This window comes from Panthera onca, chromosome C1 (assembly GCF_046562875.1).
Source record: "Panthera onca isolate mPanOnc1 chromosome C1, mPanOnc1 haplotype 2, whole genome shotgun sequence".
Taxonomy (NCBI): Eukaryota; Metazoa; Chordata; class Mammalia; order Carnivora; family Felidae; genus Panthera; species Panthera onca.
In genome coordinates this window covers 30791807-30813885 of record NC_138346.1, presented here as the reverse complement: position 1 = coordinate 30813885, position 22079 = coordinate 30791807, and the positions used below count along the sequence as shown (strand labels likewise).

Genomic DNA, 22079 nt, shown 5'->3' with positions numbered 1-22079 from the left:
TTTTTCTTGTAGTAATATTTAGTATATACCACATCCTCTATTTCCTGATTTATCAACTTTCAGCAGTAACTACTGATCCCTACTCTAAAAAGTGAGGGAATGAATACACTGTCTCCTAACATCCTTATTGATTTCTGACTTTCACTAATGATTATCATGTTTATATTGCCAGCGTTTATCATATTTGTGTTTTTCCATAATTATGCTGCTACAAATGTTTACCCTTAATGTGAGGTTAAGGTCCTGCTCACCATCACACCTGTCATTCCACAGCTTTATTGAGTTGACTTCCTCGTTTTGATTCAATTTTTGGTTGACTGATTATAATTATTAAGTAGTTTTTCACAACAGGTCAACAAGCTATAGTCCCTTGAGTTTTGAAATGTTTGAGAATGTTTTTCATTGGGCTTTATTTATGTTTGAGGCTAGCCTCAGTATGCCTGATTTTTTAGAAGACTTGATTCTTCTCCTTCTGGAAATAATACTTATGCATACTACATGCGTTAATAACCCCTAATATTTTCTCTTTTATCGTATTTAATTTTTCAAAAGCTTGTTATGACCCATTAAATTAATTTCATATTATATAGTGTTTAAATAATACTTTTAAATATAGTGTTAGCGGACATGGAGGGCATAGAGATCTAAGGTTACTGGTAGGTAGCTTCAATTCCATATGTTCTTCCAAAATATCTTCTTGCCACATCCGCTGGGTGCATGCCCGGGGGGCTTGTTTTCCATGGTCTTCCATTTTGGGAGAGCAGATCAATTTGAAAGAGATCAGCTTCCTTAGTGAAGCCTCTTAGATTATCGGTTTTATTTTGATGAGTTTGTGTTTGTTTATCTCTGCTCTGCTAATTCTGCCTTTCAGCTACAAAATAGGTTGGAGCTTCTTTTCTCTTCTCTCCTTTTACTCCATGAAGGTTCTTCAGTGTAGGACAAAATATATGTCCCAGAGGAAATATCAATCTTCTAGCTCCACCTCTCCTCCAAGCTTAAGTCGGCACCTCGCGAAGATTTACCCCTCAATTCCAGGATCTTACACTGGCCTTCAAACTATATTTTTTCTGAATGAAAGTTTGTTGTCTGTAGTCGTCTGGACTCTGGATCTTACTTTCAGTGAAATGTGTACCCTGCTAGAGACAGAGGCATGTATCAGCTCTTGATGTACTCCCTCTTTTGGGGTGAGTCCAAATTTCATTGCATGGTTTAAGATTATGGTCATTTTCTAATTCTACCGTAGATGAAATTTCCTTCCCAATTTCTCAATTTGCTTGTTCATTTAGAGTTTGAGGGAGGGAAATAAAGTAACCATACTCTTACTCCATCATTTACTATAATCTATTGTTAGAGATCCTTGATCTGACAGAGATATGATGTAAATGGTCTTTAGGGAAGCTTATCCAGCAGTCTTATAAGGCAGAGATTAAAGCATTATAAGATAATACACCAAAAAAATGTTAGAATAATCTAGGCTAGCACAGTCCAATAAAACATTCTGCAATGATGGAATTAGTCTATATCTATCTACAGTGTCTGGTATAGTAGTCATGAGCCACATGTGGCTATAGAGCACTTGGAATGTGGTTTATGAAACTGAGAAAGTGAATTTTAAATTTCAGTTCATTGTAGTTAATTCTAATTTAAATGTTTATAGCATCATGTGGTAGTGGCCACCATATTGGACAGTACACAGGTAGGCAATATAAAGCCTGAATACTAGAGTTTGGTGAAAGAAATGGAAACAAAAGAGGGTATCCAAGAGTTATAATGGAAACAAGAAACAACAATGCTTTTGCAAGGAAAGAGAGAGAAGAAATTTAAATAATTCAAAGGCACTGTGCTGGGGAGAATGGGAAAGCCGATGGTACCATCCAATAAAAAGGACATATGATCAAGAGCTATTTTGAAAAATAGATATTTTAACAGGTTGAGGTCCCAGTGATATGAGGACCTCTAAGTGGAAATGATAATAAACAATTAGAATTCTCACACCGAATTAGGGCAGAGAGAGGTCAGAACTACCAAAAACAAACCAAACCAAACAAAACAAAACAAAAATCCATTTCCTTGACATTTCTCTCTGGACAGAGTCTCTTCTGCCTCCATACACCCCTTTTCAGATTGCCTTGTCCTCCCCCACATGGAGAGACCCTGACATATGGCATAATAATGACGGTTCAGAGAAATTGCTATTTCACCTACTGAGTGATTAATATGAAATTAGTTACTGAAACAGTGTTGCAGAGAGGATCATGGAGAAATTTAGTTTTGTTTCAGAAAGAAAAAATACAAGATAAAATACTGCTTTGCATACACAGAGTACTTTTCATCTGAGAATCTTTCCATACCCAGAGTCTAATTAATGAGAAAACCTCTAAGAAAGGGAAGCGATGAGATAAGGGGCACAGATACCGGTGTTCTATTTCTGTGACTTTTAAAAATCACGCTTGCTGTTTTCTTCTTTCATTAATGCACAAGTGGAGCTTTATGCAGCCTCCATGAGATGTTCATCTTTCTACTGAATGATTCCTCATGAAATCTCATGAAAGCATCGCACTTAGGAGGCATGGTAACCACACAGAACCCCACCTCCTGACTTTATTGATGTCCTGCGCTCTCTTTGCCATGGAAATTCATCCCTATCATCATAGTGCAGCGAATGTTCACTGATAATCCCGTCTGCACTGTCCCTGAGAGGACAGTTTTGTTGCAGAATAGAGCGAGTTATCTTCTTTATAAAAAATTATTCAAAACAAACATCCATGAACCTAGGACTAACCTGCATTGAAAGGGGACTGGCAGGCCTTCTTAACAGGTACCCTACCGTGTAATCTCCCTTTCATCTTCATTCAGAATCCCTTGGAGATTCAAGCTCCTCTTTACAAAAATATAAATTCTTCTAATTACTTATGTGTAGGGCACATGATTTGACCTAGTCAAAAGAGATATGCAGCAATGTATCCTGACATTTATTTTCATCTGTTGTGACTTGGGGATGGATGCTGGATTTTTGTCCTCTACCTTCTTCTTCTTTATGTTGTTGTTTTTTTTCCTTGCCTTCTCTCCACTGGGTAGGGGGAAGGAGGGAAGCCATTCTGCCAAAAGAGAAAATGCCTTGAAAGATAAAGGTAATAAACAAAGCTAGCTGCCACGTGCAAACATAGGTGTTTTTGCTTGAAGAGAAGATACCGAGAGAGTTCAGTATTGTTTTGTTTTTAATTCATCCAAGCTTTCTATAAATGTACCCAGGCATGTACAGATCTTTCACTTCTAGCCCGCGGCCCTCTCATATTCTCAGAGCCCAGGCTTGTCCCCATCATTTCTTGAGTTCTTGCTTTTGCTGCCTGAGCCAGCATCGCCTGGCTTCTCCCGTCCTGTATGCATGCAGTGCACTGGGTTTGCCCAGTGATGTAAGGTTCCGTTCGTTCCTCGTTAGCACGGTGCACCTCCTGACACCATCAGATCACCATTGTCCAATAAGATGCCACAGTGACCTTTGCGTTTTAACACGCAACTGAGAATTCAGGAGAGCTGATCTAACACTTTCCAGATTAAATGTCACATTCTTAAAATTCAGATGGATTTGGAATCCACCTAGGTTTATTTTTTGCTTCCATTGCCAGCAGTCTACACAGCACACTGATTAGTAGTAGCATTTTGTAATATCACTTAAGGCTTGAGCGCTGTGGAATTCTGCCAGTAATGTTTAATTCACTTATATGTGCCAATTCATCTCTGTCAGGAGCCTATTAATTTCTTCACTATTTTACTCTGTCCCTAGCCCCTATATAATGAGGCACAATGATCCCCATTTGTGTAACCAAAAAACTTAGAATCTCTCATAAATTACCTCTGATCCCACTGCTTTTAGTGACCAGAAAGCCTCTGTATTTCTTTTTCATATTTAAATCAATTTTGCTAAGCTCTTTTCCTTAAAGGAATACACTAGAATTCTAGGGTACCAAATGGTGAAATCACAGCCCAAGTATACGATTCTGATGGGCTCTTTAACATGCATCCCTCTCCCAAGGAAGACTTCCATAATATCACACCACAGATGTACTGTTCCCCCAGGCACATCCCATTTGTAGGAAGGGAATTTTCATGAAAATCAGCCTCTGACTCTGCTATCAGCCCAGTCATCAGTGGGCAAGATGTCAAAATACCTATAGCATTGCTGTAGAAGTAAAGACCCGCAACAAATAAAAGTCAGAGATAAAAAATTAACCCCATGGATATTCTGTTGGCATTTCTACATGGTGTGAATTTGGGTTAACAGGAGAGTAACAGCTAAGTGACTGATTAGGAGGAATCAACATAGATTCAGGAGAGTCTATCATATTACAACATGAAATTCACATATGTCTCTGCTACGTGTTCTACTTTTTTTTCAGGATTGGAGCAAAACACCAGGAGCTAAGGGAAAAGCAGGCAAGAGGTCTTATTGATTATGCTACTGGTGGAATTGGATCACTGCATGATATGGACGATGATGAAATGGACCCCAATTACGCCAGAGTGAACCACTTCCGGGAACCATGTGCATCAGCAAATGTCTACAGGTCACCATCTCCACCTCGGGCTGGACCATTGGGTTACCCACGGGATGGCCGTCCACTGTCTCCAGAGAGAGACCACTTAGAGGGTCTCTATGCCAAAGTCAACAAACCATACCATCCACCGATGCCAGTTGACAGGTAATATAACTTACTAGAAGACAAATACAGTTTTAATTCAGTAAGTTTCAAATCATCTCTACTGCTGAAGCAGATAAAAATGTCTTTTAATCTATTAAAACTGAAATGGCATAGGACTCTTGATAAGAGCTATGCTTTGACCTGCCCGTAAGGTATCAGCCATCAAAAATAAAACCAAATAGCCAGTTATAAGGCGGCATGAATGGATAGCAGTCATTGAGTTCATGGTGCAACAGAGAGCAGTTTTTGAATGAATATTGTGACAGAGGACTAATGATGAAAACTTGGAGGGACACTTACCTGTCTCCTAAAAGTCCTACTGTGAAAGACTTATTCAGGAAGATGGCCTGACCCTGGGAGGTGAGGAGTCAAAGAAGAGAATGGTGACTTCTGTGTAGGTATAATGGAGCTAGAATTACAGACAGCTGCACAGGTGCAGAGGACCTTGAAAAGTAAGGTTGGGATTTTACACTCAAGGAAAATGTGATCCTGTATAGATTTTCATGGGTGATCAGAGGTAGAAAAGGAGATAATCTTAGCAATAGAAGTTTGATGAAGTAGAGAAAGATAAGAGGTGACAAGGCCAAGGATCTTTAGGCTTAGCAGCTAAGGAAAGAGATAATAAGACCATCTGTCAGTACAATTGAAGTAGGTAGGAAAGAAGATGATTTCAAGCCCACCTCCTGCCAAAAATAAAATGTCTCATCTCTTGAAACGCTGATATAAGAGAGTTTTAGTCAATATACATTGTTAGGTGACCCCTGGAATTACACGCACAAGGAACGAGTTGACTGACCTTGGTTTAATGGGGCTGTAGCTTGAATTCTGGAGGGAGGAGGTAAGGGGGAAGGGTGGCGGACACAAAGAACTCTCATTCTAGATGAAAAAAAGACTTATTTTCCAGATTTCTTTTGGTCCTGACAACCACCCAGTCCCTATTAGTAACCAGCTTTTGTGTGATAGCATGATATATTGCATCTGTTTACCGTTTACATTTCCCCAGCTGGGTGATATTATGCACTTTCAATTAGGTTGGGGAGAGGAAGGGAAATCATGGCATTTTTATGCAGACTGTAAAGTGTAGCTTCACAAGACTGATTACCTTTCAGAGCCTTTCCAATAACCAAGTGGGAAGGAAGGAGCAATTTTTAATCCTTACTGTCAAGCTTCCAGGTTGATAGTATTAAAGAAAGATGGTCAAGTTTTTCTTTGGGATAAAATGAAAATATAAATTCCTATGACTGTGTGAGACAGCCCTGATAACTAAACTGTTAATTCAAACAACTGATTAAGAGTTGGCCTTTTCTCCTAAGCTTTCATATATGGCTGAATTTTTATCATGTAAATGATAATACCACTCATGAGCCTCCTCTGGCCCAGACCAAAGCCAATCTCACTTTCCCTAAATCAAACTGGTCTTCATAACAATCCCCTTTGCATGCGTCCACTGCTAGAATCCCAGCACAGAGGGCCTGTTTCTAGGAACCTCCAAAGCCAATATTCCCCTGTACTAATTCCATGGAAATTAACGCGAGGCATTCTATTAAAAAAAAGTTCACTGGCCAAAAGCGTATGAAGAATTCTGGGTTAAGCCACACTGAGCAAGTTTTCTTACTGCAGTCTTCATATCCCCAATATGCTAATATGCATTGTAAGCCTCTAAAAAGGAGCACACAACAATCAGCACTAACTTTCCAAATTGTTGTCCCCGCATGCTTATTTTTTTCCCCAGATCTTATGGTTATTCTTTGGAATACAAAGAGACTCTATCCTAAGCCAATTTTCACCATTGAGATTTGACCGGTAAATAAATTTCTCAGGGTAATGTTAACTGTAGCCAGTGTAGAATAATATGAAAAAATATTATTTACTCCCCAACCCAGAGATATGTATAGGTGATAGTCTTTCCTTTGGCTCTGACCCCATTGTATTAATAAATGATCTGAAGCTCTGTCTTCAGTGGAGTTTCAGTCACTTGTCATATTTTTGGATAATAGATCAAAGTATGACTCTTTATACCAGAATTATCTTTATTCTGCTCTTCTCTTTCGTTGTATCTAAAGATTGTTCTGCTCCCTGTTCTTTAAGTGTTAAAACAAGCAGTTTTTGTCTTGGCACACAATAAGTGCTCGATAACACTACCTGGTATCATCATCATTGTTATTATTATTATTATTGTCCTTTATCAGTGAAATTCTCAACTTTCCTGATATGCCTGGAACCAGGCGAGTCTACGAGGAGAGTGTCTATTAGCAGGAACCATGAGTTGCAAACCTACCCTTATGTACAGTTAGAGGCATGTCATTCGTTTTGTCATCTCTTTGGTCTTTCATTCAACAGACACTCATTTGGCATCTACTGTGTTCCAGCTACTGTAGTAAGTTCTAGGGAAGATACAAAGATGACTAAGAAATGGCCCCAGTCCAGAGGAAGTCGTATTCTAGTTAGAAGGAGATCAACACATATGGAAATAGACCGTTGCAACATAATGTAAATAGAGGAGGAAGCTTTTCTAACTCTGCCGGTCAGGAAGGGTCTTCAAAAGGAAGTGATATTTGGACTGACTCTAGAAAGATTAGTAAATATTGACTCCATCCAGTAGAAAAATTGTTTTCTTCTATAAAAGAATTAGGACATACAAGGTTAAAGTGGCCTGAAACAGCATGGCATAGTAGGGAAGTTCAGAAGCATCCTGAACATGGAGTTTGGATGGGAAAGAAAGTAATATGAATAGGAAGTGAGTCTGGAAAGCAGGTTAGAGCCATGTTATAAATGAATAGGTTCTATCTTATGTTCACATCTCTTGATTGGTAGTAGCTGTCTGGAAATCTGTGATAAGAAGGGCTCTGAAGTTATACTTAAATCATAGTGTCCACGCAGGGTTCCAGAGGATGAATGGAAGATGTGTGCAATAGGTATTTATATATTGGCTAATCCCATGGACAGTGGGAGCCATCAAGTGTCATAATTGGGGAGTGAGCTGATAGTTTTGTACTTGGAGAAAATAGCTCTGCCAGTTTGATGGCAGACAAAACGGAAGATGGTTAGACTCTGAGACAAATTAAAATATGATTACAGCATTGGAAGATGGGAAGGGCATAGGAATAAGAAAGTGGCATTGGATACAGGAGAAAATAAGAAAGTCAAAAACTTTGGTTTCAAACTAAGAGAAAGAGGTTTAGCAGAGACCAGAGAAGTGAGGCTTCCAAATACTTCAGAGAGATCAGTAAAAAGAGAAATAAAGAGAGGATTTAGGAAATAGCCATTAAGAGGTCTTCAATTAATTTAGAACAATTTCAGCAGCTAGATAGGAGCAGAGAGAAATTGCAATGTGATGAGAATTGATAAGGTGGTAAGAACGTAGCAAGGTTGGTGATAAAGAGAGCATTGATGTTATAAGATGGAAAAGTGGGGGCGTGCTTGGGTGGCTCGGTTGGTTAAGCGTCCAACTCTTGATCTTGGCTCAGGTCATGATCTCACGGTTCAGGAGACTGAGCCTACGTCAGACTCCACACTGACGGTGCAGTGCCTGCTTGGGGTTCTTTCTCCCTCTCTCTCTCTACCCCTCCCTGCTTACACACATATGCACTTGCTCGCACTCTCTCTCTCTCTCTCTCTCTCTCTCTCTCTCAAAATAAATAAGTAAACATTTTTTTAAAAAGATGGAGAAGGTTGCAGCTTTGAAGTTCCTTACATAATAGTACAATAGACCCTTGAACAATTCAGGGGTTAGGGGCACTGAGCCCCACACAGTTGAAAATCTGTGTACAACTTTGACTCCCCTAAAACTTAACTACTAACAGCCTACTGTTGACCAAAAATCTTACCAATAACATATCCAATTAACACATTTTATATTTTATATGTATTACATACTATATTCTTACAACCAAGTAAGCTAGAGGGAAAAATGTTGAGAAAATACATTTATAGTGCTGTACTCTTTTTTAAAAATCTGTGTATAAGTGGACCCACACAGCTCAAGCAAGTGTTGTTCAAGGGTCAAGCACATTTCAGAGTTAACCAGAGAATTCAGCGGCCATCTAGAATAACTTTCTAACATTATCATTGTAGAAACTGAGGCCTAGAAAAGTTGAATGACTTGCCCATGTCACACACATAGCACGGAGTTAGGACTTTATTCTAGATTCCTTTGTGTTATACAGTCTTCTTTTCCCTACCCCACACCACTATATAGACCAATACTCTCATTTCCTACTTAAGGAAACCAGATAGGTGGATTGGCACCCCTTAGTCTCCCGGCATGCTAATGGCAGGTTAAATCTCAGGCTTTGGAATGACACTGACCTGAGTTCAATCCTCTTCCAGATAGTATTGCAGGATTTCCAGTGAGTTAACTTTTCTGAGATGCTGTGTCTCATCTTCATGCATGTAATTCAACAAACCTGAGAGTTCATCAGGGAACAAGGAGGAAGACGGGTACCTTTCTAGAGCTTACAGTCCAGTGGAGGCTACAAGGATGTACACATGCAGTGAGAGCACAGCGTGAAAACGTACTACTTATGGGAAACACAGGGCAACTGCTGCAGCTGGAGCTGGTGGGTGGGAGGCATAGAGAACGGTGTAGGGGTGAGAAAAACCATGGTATGTTAGAGGAACTACAAGGAGCTCAATAAAATAGAAACCTGAGTGAGAGAGTAAATGGCAAGAGATAAAAATGGACGGGTCCGAGAGCTGGGCAAAAGGCCAATGATACAGCCTTGCTGGGGATTTTGGACTCTGTCCTGAGATGTGGGGCAGGGGTAGAGCAGGGAAAGCCTCCCTTAATGTGACACACATCCTGTGCTTAAACCTACTATTAAATGGCAATTTACCCTCCCCTCCTTATTTGCAAAAGGAGGATTATCATAACAGCTTTACATGTTATGATGATTAAATACAATCTTACAATTTGCATTTTTTGGTATCTCTATATAAAACTTCTATCTGTCCGTGTCTCCCTACGTCACAGAAACATGTCATATGTGTGGCCCACAGTGGCTTTCCAATAGGGACAACTAGCTTTTGCTTTTACCTCCCTGCTTCTCAAGGCTTGGCCCTGAATCTTCAGGCTTTCTAAGAACAACTTGGCTTAGAAAGGATTCTTCTCTAAATGATGGTGGCTAAACAGAGTCCCTGTCACTATGACAGAATCATCAGACTGGATTTTCATGGCGCTGCTGCTTTCGGGATTTGAATACCACAGGGGTTAAGTCCTGTCTCCACATGCCTGACAGCTACTTGGGGTAGAATGTGTTGGTTTCTCACTGAGACACCAGCAATTGGAGGGCTCCCACAATATATGAACATTAAGGCTTTGTATTTTAGTGAGCTTAGAATAGTCCCAGGCATGTAAGGGACTGACACGGCTGCAGTTTTGCATTCATTCACATGATTCCTTGACATTCTTTACTAGAGGTTGCCAAATATCTTTGATCACATACCCTAACAGTAAAAATACTTTTGGGTGTTACTCCTCAAAATGTGTGCATTTGTTTCTAAGTGATATATTCGTACTTACCCTACTAATGATATTCTATGCATTATAGATTATATTATAAAATATAGGAATTAATGAAAGAATGAGATTTTTTTTGGCCATGAATAATGGTTCTATTTTCATTCTCACTTCAGATATACACACAGCCCATTTTGGAGACCACTGGTCTCAACTCCAGGCTCCATAAGGATACGGACCTTGCATGCCTTGGTTCACCATCATCTCCTCAGTCCCTAGATCAATCTGTACTCAGTAAATAGTTTTAGAATGAATGAATGAATCATTTGACAGAATCTTAGAGTTGAATGGGACTTTAGGGGGTCAAGTCTCACATCCCATCCATCAGAGGCATCTTCTCCACAAAATCCCTCACCAGATGTCATTTCACCCATATTGTCTTCCTTACAGGGACAAAAATTCATGAGACATCCTTTTTTTCTTTCAGATTACTCTAATTGATGTAGAAGTGCTCACTTTGTCTCTACCCAAATGCTGTCTCCATGCAACATTTACTATAAATCCTGAATTGACCTTCCTGGACACAGAATCTAAGCCTCATTAGTAGTTCTTCCTTCAGATATTTGAAGTGACTGTTATGACCACCTTCATTAACAAACATTTACTGAGCTCTAAATATGTTCCAGACTCTGTGTTTAGACCTGGACTTATGAGGATGAAGGAAACAAGCACATAGCCTTGAGAAATGTGATCATTTATTTAGTATAAATTCCTCTAGCTGCACTAGTCATTTAAATTATAACCCATACCTGTAGCCTTCTTGGTAGCCATATTCTGAGTGCTTTCAAATCTGTTGAATTTATGATTGTCTTCTGATGAGCATGGCATGGAGAACTAGACACCATATTTAAGATACAGTGGGGGAAAAAAGGCATAGAAAATCGATGGGACTCTGGCATCTTTTGATCTTAATTCATAGTACTTATTAATGCAGCCCTAATTTTTATATAAGCTGTCATTATTGGCTTATAGTGCACTTTTTAACTAAAAGCCCTATCACTGTCTATTTTGAGTTTCTATCAAGCCAAATATTCCCAAATATTTTGTGCAAAATCCTATATTTGTACAGTTATTTCTTTAAACAAAAGATACTCTCCTTATCCTAGTTAAATATTTGCTTGTTAGATTTAGCCCATTGTTACAGCCAATAAAGATATTTTAAGGTGTTGATTTTTGTCCTCTAATATATTAGCTATCCTTCCTTGGTTTATACCATCCTCATACTTAATCATTGTGGACTCATCCATGTCATTGATGAGCTCGTTGATCAATGTCAAGTATAATCCCTGCAACTCATCACTCAAGACCTCCATTAATCAACACTCTTTGGGATGTTCAGTTAACTATTAACCCAGTCTACTATTATTTAGTGTGCATTCTCCAGTTCATCTGTGAACATTGTGGAAGACTTTGTCAAAATATTTTAGTGATATTGAGGTACACTGTGTTTGTGAGAAACCCTTGATTTACCAATCAAGTAACCCTGACAAGAAAGGGAATTCCTTGTTCTTGGTGAATCCTACAGCTTTTTTTCTCTTCCAGATATTCACACACAATATGTTCATTTAGATTTAATTATGCAAAATGAGACCTTTCTGTGGTTCAGTATAATACTAGGCACTTAATATCTGCATATTAAATACTTATTGACTAATATACTGCAGCTGTGAAATTAAGGTGGTCAACGGCACACAGCTCCTCAATATCCCAGTTAAGCAGCCTTGATTCCCAACAGGTATTCACCAATGCTTGTAGGACACTTTCATTGAGTTGTAGCCCATAGATCACACAAAGAAGTTTAGAAACTATCCTTACCCTCAAGGAACTTGGTCTAACAGCTGAAACGATCTCATAAACAAATAATTAAAGTATGATGTGTTCCACTAGAATAGAAGTACATAAAGGACATATTATAAAAATTATGGAATTACATATGCATTCAATTTGGGAAAGACCTGAGATGGTGTATCGGTCTTTCTAGGAACATGGTTCAAATGTATTAATTTTTCAAAGCCTCAGTTTCCTCACTGTAAAATGAAGAAATGAGTATACCCTATTTCCTATGGGATTGTTTGTGGAATAAATGAAATTATCCCAGTGCCTGGTTTAATAAATATTGACTGTAATTATTTAATAAGATCATTAGACTACATATTATTGGATGATATTATATATTATTGGGCTATAAAGAAAGTTATTGAACTAAATACAACTATTTAGGAAGGTGATTGATTATATCTAGCTGTTGACCCCTGAAGTCCTGGGTTTAGGAACTTGTTAGATTCTATCTGTTTCATGGTCACATGGTTGATAGTTAATTCCTAATCCCATCCAAAACTCTCGCTGCTGTATTTCAATCATAAGAATTAAAAAGTAGAGACAGAAAAGAAAACAAGGGTTTAAAAGGCATGAAAACTAGAAAATGGCTCAGATTCTTTTAGATCAGTCATTTGCCACAGATTCACATCTGTCATGTGAAGAGCATAGCTATTACACACTTACCTACTTTGTCAACTGCTTGTTAAAAATCATACCTACCTCATTAGATGTCCCTAAGCTTGCCATCAGAACTAACGTTATCTTCCTGCTACTTGAATCTGTTTAGTTCCCACTTGAACTCAATAGTTGACTATTGAATATGACAAGCCCAGTTCCTGTGAGCTCCAGAAGTCCTATCCCATTTGGCTGTAAACAACCAAAAATTCAACTGATACATTTCTTTCACCCTTTAAAGAATTTAGGTGGTTCAGGCCTCATTAGTGACTTCTTTCCATTTTTTTCCTCTGTTTTCCCCAGTAGTTAGATTGTTTTTCCATGTTACATCATGATTCTAAGAACCCTGTTGCAACTGTAGGCTTCATGTCCACTTTCAAAGAAGAAAGGCACAAATAGCCAATGGAATATGCCAGTCAAGTCCATCCCTTTGAAAAAATTTCCCAGAAGACCCCAACACCTTCTCAATAGGAAAAACTATATTCAAAAGTCTCTTCCAGGTTCAAGAGGATATTGAGACATAGTATTTCATCCTCAGTAAACAAAGACAAGAGAGAAAGGAGTTGCAAGTAGCTTGTAGGGAGCCATCCCGTTGCGTCTACCACAAACAGATTACCCCTAGATGACTTTTCTGCTTTGTTTTTCACTTCCATTAATAATGCAAAAGTTATAGATTAATGCTACACTGCACTCTGTTCAAATATATTATTAACTTCCTGTGGGAGGCTATCCTTATTATGTAGACCCTCTTTTATAGCTGAGACCAAAATATATCAGTCTGAGTAACTTCTAATATCACTTGAGTAAAGCAGGTGGGGGACATACATTCTTGGTTTTCATAACCACTGAAAAGTATGTTTTGGGAAATTCTAAGATCAGGGTGATGAAGGATAGAAAGAGTGTTAGTAGGAAAGCTTCCTAGCCAGGTGTGAACAGCTGGGTGTGAAAATATCTTGTGCTATTTGAACAATGCAGAATAATTGATATCTAGTTTCTTGATTCCAGAGATATGGCACTTCATGGAGGCATGACTCAGTCATACACAGCTCATGCCTCTGTTGGTGTTTGTCCCCAACCCCTTTCTAGTGATTTTTCCTTTTCCTTTTATTTTAGTTTAACGGCTTTTTGGTCTCATTTCTGACTCACAGTTTTGTGAGGCTGTGTGCAGGGACTTGAACAATAAATACAGTAGATGACTTGGAGATGTGTTTTTAGTTTCTACAAACAGAGCCAAAGCGATCTCATTTTACTTTGGGAATGCCAGTGACAAATGCCGTTTCCATAGAGAGTTAAAATTCATCAGTTGAACAAAGCAATCCGTTTTTTTCCTTAGAACATATTACCATCAATTTTTAAGTGACTTTTAAACAATAATGAGAAATCTCTTAATGAAAGAATCTCTATGACCAGATAAGTGCTAATAGTAACTGACATACCATTAACTCTACTTTCCTCCATCCCCTCTCTTTAAAACTTGATGTTCTCATTAATTTTTTTCTTTTCCATCTTCTGAGAGCCCTACTCTTGGGATTATGCTAGACTTGTGTCTGCCTAAGTTGTCAGCTTCCAGGGGTGACAAATGTAGATAACCTTCTCCTTTATTATACATGAGCTAGACCAGGGGGGTTAGTACTTAGTGACCATCCATCTGCAAGACCGCCACCCCCTTGCCATCTTCAACCACTGGTAGTAAGTGGACACGTTTGAGGAATGCTTGCCAAAGGGTTACTCTTATTTCTTAAAGCTGTCATTTAAGCACTGACTTAACTGTTTTTCAAACAAATGACCTGATCCTTAAGATATATTTATCTAACTTACCCAGTTTACCAAGAGGAGGTGGGAGGGAGTGTGCAGAATTTCTTTACACATATAAATAACACAAAAGAATAGAACAGAATATAGTCTTCTGTCCTCTTGAGGAATACAGCCGATATTTTGTAATATTAATGGTGGTATGCTATAATAAGGGTTGGCCAAAGATGCTATAGGAGCACTTGAGAGGGGCACTGAATGCAGATCTGGGTGGTCAAAGAAGGCTCTCTGAAGGAATCTAAGCAGAAATTTATTGAGCAGGTAGAAGAGCATGTGCAAAGAGCCAAAGAGAAAATATGGTGCATTTATGGAACTACATGTATCAGAATATATAGACTGTGGTATGTCAATTAGGCCAGCTGGAGGCAAGAAATGAAGGTCAACATAAGCCATACTCTTAAATGTCATTATCGTCTAAGATAAAACATTCAGTCTCTAGTTCAAGAGCAACAGGGAACCCTTGAAATAGGAATGTCATGTTCACATTTGTGCTTTAGAAAGAGAATAGAAAACTTGGTGTTCTCATTAATTTTTTTCTTTTCCGTCTTCTGAGAGCCCTACTCTTGGGATTATGCTAGACTTGTCTGTAACTAAATTGTCAGCTTTCAGAAGTAACAAATGTAGATAACCTATGGGACACTGGAAGCTCAGAAAAATTAAGAAACTTGCCTATGGTGCCACAAGTAATAAGTTGGCATAGCCAGTGTTTCGACCCAGATATAAATCCAAAACCCATGCATCAGCTTCCACCTGTGCTGGGTTCTTCAAACTGCAGGTTGTAACTTATGGGACACTGGAAGCTCAGAAAAATTAAGACACTTGCCTATGGTGCCACAAGTAATAAGTTCGCATAGCCAGTGTTTCGACCCAGATATAAATCCAAAACCCATGCATCAGCTTCCACCTATGCTGTGTTCTTCAAACTGCAGGTTGTAACTTATGAGTACACCTTGAAATCAACCAACATTTTTTTAAGAAAATAGGATAGAAAAGATCACTGCATAGCTTATAATAAGTATAAGAATTATTTAATAATTTTAATTAGATTCTATGTGTATGTAAAATGTACACGTGCATATATATAGAGGGTATGTATGTAGCTGAGTACTGGGACATGATGCAAAATTCATTTGTTACTGTAGATTGCAGTAAAAAGTGGTCAAAGCCACTAAGCCCATGCAAAAAGCTTGCCTGTTGTTCCTCACCTGTCAGACATCCTTCTGTCCCTCATTCATTCATTCATTCATTCATTCATTCCATTAAAAGAATATTAGATGCCTATCATGTACAAAGCACTCTACTCAAGGCTATGGAGGTACAAAGACATATCAGAATCCTTGGGCCTTGACTTACCTCTCTGTAGTAGTGCTAGATTTGTGTTAATCTACCACACTTACTCCAGGCCTCTTGTGACCTGTGGTTTGCATTAATCTATTAGGCTAAGCCACATACCTTTTCATTACAGTCTTTGCTGATGTTAAAGACAGATTCCAAAGTGCCCTCTTTATAATTTCTGTATTTAATGCAATGTGTAATCAGGTATAGGCCATTGTTAGGTCAATTGCTTTCCTGTATTTATCTTTTCAAACACTAAATAATCAGCGGGATGAGAAGGGCAGTAAAAGATAGTTTTAATATTAGTACTCCTAAATATCCAACATCTTAAAGAGATGTTTTAATATTTATATGTGGTGGAATGCCATCCCCTCTGGAGAGCTGACTGAGGATTGATAAGAACCCATCCAGAAATACAATTCAAGAGATGTAACTTTACACAGACTTTTAATTAATCCCGAGCAAGCACTCTGGATTCCCTCAAACTTGGTCATTACTCAGCCTCTCACTTTCCAAATTGCTAACATCTCTGAGCACAAGGCTAGGAAGAATATTCTCTTCAATGCAAATACAGTGGACTTTCTACATCAAGGTCAGTAGGTGGTCTGGGCCCGAGCCAGAGGAAAGCCTGACTGGATATTCTTATGCCACTTTCTCTACTGATTTTGTAGCTTCTCACCAGCTTAGTTATCTCATCTATAAAGTGAGCATAAGTATAGTGCCTACATAAGACTGTTACAAGGATTTAACTACATATATACATACTATATACAGATATATACAAAAAAGCATCTGTCAGTTAATAAGAATCATTCAAGCTTAAGTTAATATTATATATGCTAGTATCTAGGCATTTACATCATTCTATCGTTAAGATTACTAGGAATCACCTAGGAATGAACTGAAGTTGGGTGAAAAATTCTAAACAGCTCTTTCTTCTCCATTTAGTAGTTTTTGTTTTTGTTTTTTAATTTGGTGGGCCAATATGACTTCATGTATTTTTATTTGCTTTTTCATAACCATATGCTTATAGTTATTACATATAGTCACATTTTATATAGTCATAGTTATTGTTAACTCTTTATTCTGAACTTTTTATAAAGCCACGGGAAGTTGCAAATATAGTACAGAGAAATCCCTGTACTCTTCACTAAGTTTTCTTAGTGAAGTGTAACTATAGTTACATCGATATAATTAATTATAGTATAATATGAAAACCAGAAATTTGACAAGATACAGAACTATTTAATCACCACAGAGATATTCCCCATGCTATCCCTTTATAGTTACACACCTTTCTTTCCACCATCCCCAACCCTTGGCAACCACTAATCTGTTTTCCAGCTCTATAATTCTGTCATTTCTAGAATGCTACCTAAATGGAATGAAATAAATAGGGAACAATGTAACCTCTGAGATTGGCTTTTTTCACATACCTGTTGACCTTGAGATCCATCCAAGCTCTCAGTAGTTCATTCCTATTTATTGCTGAGTAATATTCCATGGTATGGATGCACCACAATTCATTCAATCATTTACCTATTGAGAGAATTTTAGTTGTTTCCAGTTTGGTGCTACTGCAACTAGAACTCTATAAATAATCATCTGCAGGTTTTTGTGTGAACATAAGCTTTATTTCTTCTTTTTATATCTTTTGGGCCTTTTATTTCCTTTTCTTGCCATATTTCACTGGCTAGAATTTCCAGTACTATGTTGAACAGCAAGGTGAGAACAAATATTTTTGACTTCTTCTTGATCTTAGGAGAAATGCATACGATCTCTCCCCCATTGAATATCATGCTACACTTAGGTTTTTTTGTATATATATTTATCAAATCGAGGAAATTATCCTTGGTTTCTAGTTTTATGAGGGTTTTTTTCATCATAAATGGATGTTGAGTTTTGTCAAATGATGTTTCTGCTTCATCTTATATGATCATATGATTTTTCTTTTCTAGCCTGTTAGCATTTTAGATTACATTTATGGTTTTGCAAACATTGAGCCAGCCTTGCATCCTGGAATAAAACCTATTTGGTCATGATATGTAATTCTTTTTGTGTATTACTTAATTTCATTTGCTAATATTTTAATAAGAATTTTTACATCTATGTTCATGAAAGATATTGGTCTATTGTTTTGTTTTCTTTTGTTTTGTACTCTCATTGGGTTTGATACCAGGATTCATTGGCTTCATTGAATGGGAAGGGAAGTGTTACCTCTTTTTTTTCTGGAGGACATTGTATATAACTGGTGTTATTTCTTTAAACATTTGGTAGAATTCTCCAGAGAAACCATCTAGGATTAGAGATTTCTTTTTTGGGAGGTTTTTAATTATAATTCAATGTCCTTAATAATTACAAGACTACTCCAATTATGTCATGTTGTGTGAATCATGGTAGCTTCCCCTTTCCAGGAGTTGGTCCATTTAAGTTGTCAAATTTACATATGGAGTTGTTCCTAGCATTTCCTTATTGTTCTGTTGATAGAATGTTCCCTTATTGAACCGCAGACCCTGTTATATCACCCTCTGTTTCATTTCTGACATTTGTAATTTGTGTCCTCTCTCTTTTTTTGCTTTGTCAGTCTTGTTGGAGCTGTCAATTTGATTGACTTTTTCAAATAACCAACTATTTATTTTGTTTTATTAATTTCCTCTATTATTTTTGTTTCCAGTTTTATTGATTTCTGTTCTTTATTATTTCCTTCCTTATACTTGCTTTGTTGTCTTTTTTCTCTCTTTTTTCTAGTTTCTTAAATAAGGAGTTTAGATTTTGTATTTGGGACTTTCTTTTTTTTCTAATGGAGACATTTATGGAATGTTTCTAATGGAAACATTAATGCTATAAACTTCTCTCCAGCTCTGCTTCAGCTGTATCCTATGTATTTTGACATACTGTGCTTGTATTTCATTCAGTTCAATGTTTGTTTGTTTTTTAATTTTCCTTGAACCTTCTTTGATCCGTGGATTATTTAGAAGTGTGTTGTTTCATTTCCAAATAATGGGAGATTTTCCTTTTTGTTGTTGTTCTTGATTTTATCACATTTTGGTCAGAGAATATGCTCCGTAGATTTTTTACTTCCTGTTTTAAAATTAAAATAACCTCCTATGGTTGTGGATGTATTCATTTCTCCTTTTAGTCTTGTCAACTTTTGCTTTCTATATTTTGAACCTTGTTATTAGTTTCATAAAACTGTATGGTTGTCATGTATTCCTGGAGAATTGACCCTTTACTACATTATTTACCCTTTATTACATTATTCTTAGTAATGACTACTGCTTCAAAGTCTACTCTGTCTGATATTGATATAGCTGTACCATCTTTCTTTTGCTTAATATTTGTTTAGTATATATTTTTCATCTTTTTATTTTCAACATTTCTGGATCCTTGCATTTAAAGTATGTCTTTTATAAAGAGGCATATAATAGATTTTGTTTTGATATCCAGTCAATTTATATTTTAATTGTAGTATTTAGTTGTTTTACACTTAATGATACTACAGATATAATTTGGTTTAAATCTCTAACTTATTCTCTATTTTCTATTTTTCCACCTATTCTATGTTTATTTTTCTCTCCTTTTTTTTCCTTTTTTAAAATGTTTTAACCAAGAATTTTATATGAGTCAATTTTGTGTAACCTCTGTGAGTTTGTTATGCATTCTTCTACCCTCCTTTTAGTTCCTTTAATACTCAAAAGATGCATTCTTCATTTATTGTATTTCAAAATAAAGTAGTGTAGTAAAACCTTAGTTTGTGAGCATAATTCCTTCTAGAAACATGCTTGTAATCCAAAGCACCTGTATATCAAAGTGAATTTCCCCATAGGAAATCATGGAAACTCAGATGATTCATTCCAAATATTCATATAAAGATGATTACAATACTGTGATATAACACAAAATAATAAAGAGAATGCAAAATATGAAGAAAAATAAACAAACCTGCACTTACCTTTAAAAACTTTCGTGGCTGGTGTGAGGGAGACAAGAAAGAAGAGGGTTACTGTATAGGACGACTTTCACTATCACTAACAGAATCACTGCTATCTGTTGGCTCCATGGAATCTTTTTATGCATGGGGACCATTGTATATGCTCACTCAGATGTTGACTACAGTACAGTATTAATAAACTCTTGTCATATACTATGTTAAATTTAACTGACAATAAGGCAGCAGAGGAAAGAGTCTATATCTGCAGTCAGCCTGACCTAGAATGAAGCAAAGAATTCCTAAGTTTACTCTTCTATGGAAAAGCAAAGGACTGTCCATAGATGCTTTGCAGTGACAAAAAATACACTAGTTCCAGTTGTGGGCACCTTCCAAAGTTCTGAAAAATCACTGATTTCTACCTAACACAGCAGCCTGAGATGAAGCATCAAAGCATGGGAGATGATCACCCACAATCCCGCAGCAAGAGAGAGTGACAAGAACCATTGGTTCAGTTGTGATCATGTGAAGTTCAGCATCACATACTACTTGCATTGCAAGACATCACTCATTTATCAAGTTAAAATGTATTATAAATGTTTGCTCATCTCGCAGAACACTGGCAGAACAAGTTACTCACAATCCAAGGCTTTGTTGTACTTTTTTCATTTCCTAAACAATGTGTAGAACTTGGAATACTTCAACAACATTTAACCCGTCCTATTTTTTAGGCTATATTTTCATGTATTTTAAATATACATATGTTTTGAGCCATAAAGTACACTGTAATTATTGTTTTATATGGTAACTATTTAACTATATCTATTTTTCTTTATTTCCTTCTGGATATCTTTGCTGCCATCTAGAATATTATTCCTTTTAACCTTTATGACTTCCCTAGTATTTCTTGTAATGTAGCACATCTTCTCAGTTTTCATTTCCTTTAAAAAATGTTTTTATTAATTTTTTCTTTACTTCTTGAGAGTATTTTCTCTGGGTATCTAGTTATCAGATCTTTTTCTTCTTTCAACATTTTAAAAATAGCATTCCATTGTTTCTGGCTTTCAGTGTCTTCACCAAAGTCTGTTGTCAGTTACTCCTTTGAAGATAATGTACCTTTTTGTCTTCACTTGCTTTAAAGTTTTCCCCTGTCTTTGGTTTTCAGCAGTTTTACTAAAATGTGCTTTACGTGTGTGTGCATGTGCATACGTGTTGTTGTGTTTAAAACTGGGTAAGGGTTTGTAGAGCTTCTTAAATCTATCTTTCATCAATTTTGGAAAATTCTCAGCCAATATCTCTTCAACTGTTGTTTCTGTCCAATTCTCTCCTTTTTTGGTATTCTAATGATGCAAAAATATTAGATCTTTTTATACAGGTACATGTTTTTTGATCTCTGTTCTGTGCTGCTTCATCTTTTTTTTAAACCTTTGATCCAGTTTGGTTATTTTTGAATGCCTTGTCTTCCAGTGTACTGATCTTGCCTTCAGCTGTGTCCAATCTTCTATTAAACCCATCTATTGAGCTCTTATTTTTAGTTATGGTAGTTTTCAGTTTTAACATGTCCATTTAATTTACCCTGAGATTGTACTTCTGTGATGAAATTCTCCATCTTGTCATCTTTTTCTTGACTATATCAATTACAGTTATTTTGAGACCATGCCTAATCATATAAGTATCTTAATTAGCTATTGTTTGATTTTCCACTTTGTTTTCAGTCCTTTGGTCCTATCTCCTGGTGTACACTGACTGAATGCTAGACATAGTGCTTGAAAATTGTAGAAATAATGTCAGGCCAACGTTATTTTTCCAGAGAGGACTTATTTTGTTTCTGCCAGGCAGTTTAGGGCCATATTGATTTATTCTCGTCTGAGATTTAGATGACTGGAAGCTGGATTTTAGTTGTTGTAAAGGGTACTCTATTTGTCGTTTACCCATACTCCTGGGATGTATTTTTTGTTTTCCTAACTATAAATCTGAGTTGTTTACCAGACCCTTCTTTCTAAGTAGACCATGGACTCTAATTTCTATCTTGCCAATCTTATGAGAATGTCAAAATCTCTTCTTAGTCTCCAAGTCCCTTAGCCTTTAAGCTCTTCTCATTTTTTCTTTTTTTTTTTTAGCATCTGATTCTATGCCACTTATGAATTAGCAAAAAACTTGCAGAGAAAAGTACCACAGGATATTAAGCTTGATTCAGTGTGCTTATCTACATGTCAGAATCAATCTTGGTCCCTCAAGTTCTGGCTCCTTTCATTCTCCAATGCCTTCAAGCAGGTTTTTTCCTCATGTTTGT

General features: G+C 37.0%; 1 protein-coding gene across 5 annotated transcripts in view; it reads left to right on the top strand.

The window, feature by feature from the left end:
* The window catches only part of PARD3B (par-3 family cell polarity regulator beta), a 1001728-nt gene that overhangs the window by 837252 nt on the left and 142397 nt on the right, over window positions 1–22079 (top strand). For 4 of the 5 annotated variants that reach the window (XM_078450957.2, XM_078450961.2, XM_078450959.2 and 1 more), the window contains one exon: window positions 4398–4700. In XM_078450957.2, the coding sequence (XP_078307083.1) occupies window positions 4398–4700 (303 nt within the window). Of the gene's footprint in view, window positions 1–4397; window positions 4701–10645; window positions 10770–22079 lie in introns of those variants that run through there. The other variant, XM_078450960.2, reaches the window with a different exon arrangement.